Below are 2,215 nucleotides of genomic sequence, written 5' to 3'. Positions count from 1 at the left end.
GATATATCTGAGACCTATGCTATTGCCTAAAAATAGCATGATAGGTGCACTTTAATACAAATCTGTAAAGTAACTAAAGGTATTAAATAAATGTAGTGGAGTAGTTCATGATTTACCTTTGAATTGTAGTGGAGCAGAAGTACAAAGTAGCAGAAAATGGAAACACTCAAGTAAAGTACAAGTACAATTACACTGTAGTTTTCATAGCTCACTGACAACTCAAGGTCAGAATGATAATGTGTCTTTGGATGAGTTTGTGCCAGGCTGATGACTCACCGATGATGTAGCAGCGGTCATCGGCTATGAGGAACTTGCTGTGAACGTAGATGAGCTCCGTGACGAGAGACTCGCAGAGCTGAGAGTGTGTTCTCAGGCCGCAGAACGAGATGTACTCCGTCCACTGGTCCATCACTGTTATTGGGAGACATAAAGAAAAATACCGTAAAGATTTATCAAGAAAGATACACATACAGTATTCTTAAGGTGAATGACAGGAAGAAGGGTGAAAATGGAGATTGGTGAGAAGATACCTAGTAAAAGTAGCTTCAGTTTAAAGTAGCAACACAAAGAGAAAGAAAGAAACATGTTAGAGAGGAAACCGGCGGTCATTTTGTGATATCTGGTTGTTAATGAGAGCAAATGAGTGAGAGAAAACTCACCTTCATTAAGTCTTGACAGTATGGAGTGCTCTCCTCGGCACATGGTCCTAGGACATTAGTTATTTAAAAGATGTTAATTAACACACACAATAGTAAGTTGGTTATCAATGTAAGTTGTTTATTCTGGCCTGTAATGGCAGCCTGGTGACAGGAGATGAAGGCTCTCACCTGTAAGTGAAGTGAAGAATCGCTCGAATCGCAACTCCGGTTCCTGACGCGATGTCTCCCTCGAATCCAGGAAGCAGAGGAACCACAACAAACACTCTGTACTTCTTCTGCTCACTGTAGAGAAGCACAATGGCAACAAGTAATGGTACTATTTAAACATCAATACAAGTTTCTCATTCATCATCACAATCATATCTCTGTTTCAATGATTGACGGCTATAAGGGGAAATTAAAAGCTATATAGAGGATCAACGTCCTGTCAGGCAGCAGGCTAACACTTAAAACTGGCATTTCCTTGTCAGTCTTTTATATTTCAATGCAGCATATACATATTGTATTTTACTCCACTGCATTTAAATGACTGTTGTAGTTACTAGGAACTTCGTACCTTTATGAAATGTGCTTTTATATGATATATATATACCGTAATTTTCGGACTATAAGCCGCGCCTTTTTCCCCATTTTTCGACCCTGCGGCTTATATAACGGTGCGGCTAATCTATGGATTTGTACAGCTAACGGCCACTAGGGGACCTCCTAAATCTATGGATTTTACAGGTTACAGTCCACCACCTTTAACTCTATGGGCTCTATGGCCGGTCCGCGCCCCCACCTTTAAGCGGCGGGCTCCAGCAGGAAAAGCTGGAGGCCTGAAAAGAGTGAGACAGGTAGCGTGCAAAAGTAAAAGTGGAACCGAGAGTGGTACGAGAGACAGAACGAGAGCAAGACAGACAGACATTACGAGAGCGAGACAGTTTGTCCCCGTACCACTGGTTGAAAACCACTGCTGTAGATCACTGCCGGTACGTGCGCTGGGAGCGCACCGTTTAAGTTTGAAAGTTGAAAAGTTTGTGTGTCTGAAACGCTATGTGATACAGTACAGTTTACACAGCACAGCACATGTTCTGTAGCTACTATTGCACTAAATGGTAACACTTGAATACGTTATGCAAATATGCAACTTGTTTGTTGAAATGTTAATAAATGGGAGCTTCCTCAAACAGCCATCTCTTTCCCGACAATCCCCTCTGTGCACGAACCCTTACATATGGTAATTAAACATTAAAACACCTGCGGCTTATAGTCCAGTGCGGCTTATATATGTACACATCATTCAATTTAGCTGCTGCGGCTTATATTCAGGTGCGCCTTATAGTCCGAAAATTACGGTAAATCCAGCGTTGGGTTGTAACGTAATACATGTAACGGCCAAAATCAAGTAACTGTATTCAGCCCGCGTTACATTTGAAAAAATAGTAATCTGATTACAGTTACTTTCGCAAACCTGAAGTGAATACATTTTGGATTGATTATTGGAATTATTGGTGGAAAGATTTCCTCACAACATTTAATATTCATTATTAAAAAATGTGCGGGTCCGCTCAGTG

At 41.1% G+C, this 2,215-nt stretch overlaps 1 protein-coding gene across 1 annotated transcript; it reads right to left on the bottom strand.

The window, feature by feature from the left end:
- Positions 1-189: 189 nt before the first annotated feature.
- LOC104953140 (phospholipase D1-like) lies at positions 190-945 on the bottom strand. Its single transcript, XM_010780068.1, has 3 exons — positions 828-945; positions 660-706; positions 190-411 (listed from the first exon to the last, which is right to left on the bottom strand). The coding sequence occupies exons 2-3, from the start codon at positions 700-702 to the stop codon at positions 209-211; spliced, it is 246 nt and encodes an 81-aa protein (XP_010778370.1). The 5' UTR covers positions 703-706; positions 828-945; the 3' UTR covers positions 190-208.
- Positions 946-2,215: the final 1,270 nt, after the last annotated feature.

Source organism: Notothenia coriiceps, unplaced genomic scaffold (genome assembly GCF_000735185.1).
Source record: "Notothenia coriiceps isolate Sejong01 unplaced genomic scaffold, NC01 NC01_scaffold00021161, whole genome shotgun sequence".
Classification (NCBI taxonomy): Eukaryota; Metazoa; Chordata; class Actinopteri; order Perciformes; family Nototheniidae; genus Notothenia; species Notothenia coriiceps.
Note: the sequence above shows the minus strand (reverse complement) of the source record. Positions and strands in the feature narration are given on the sequence as shown.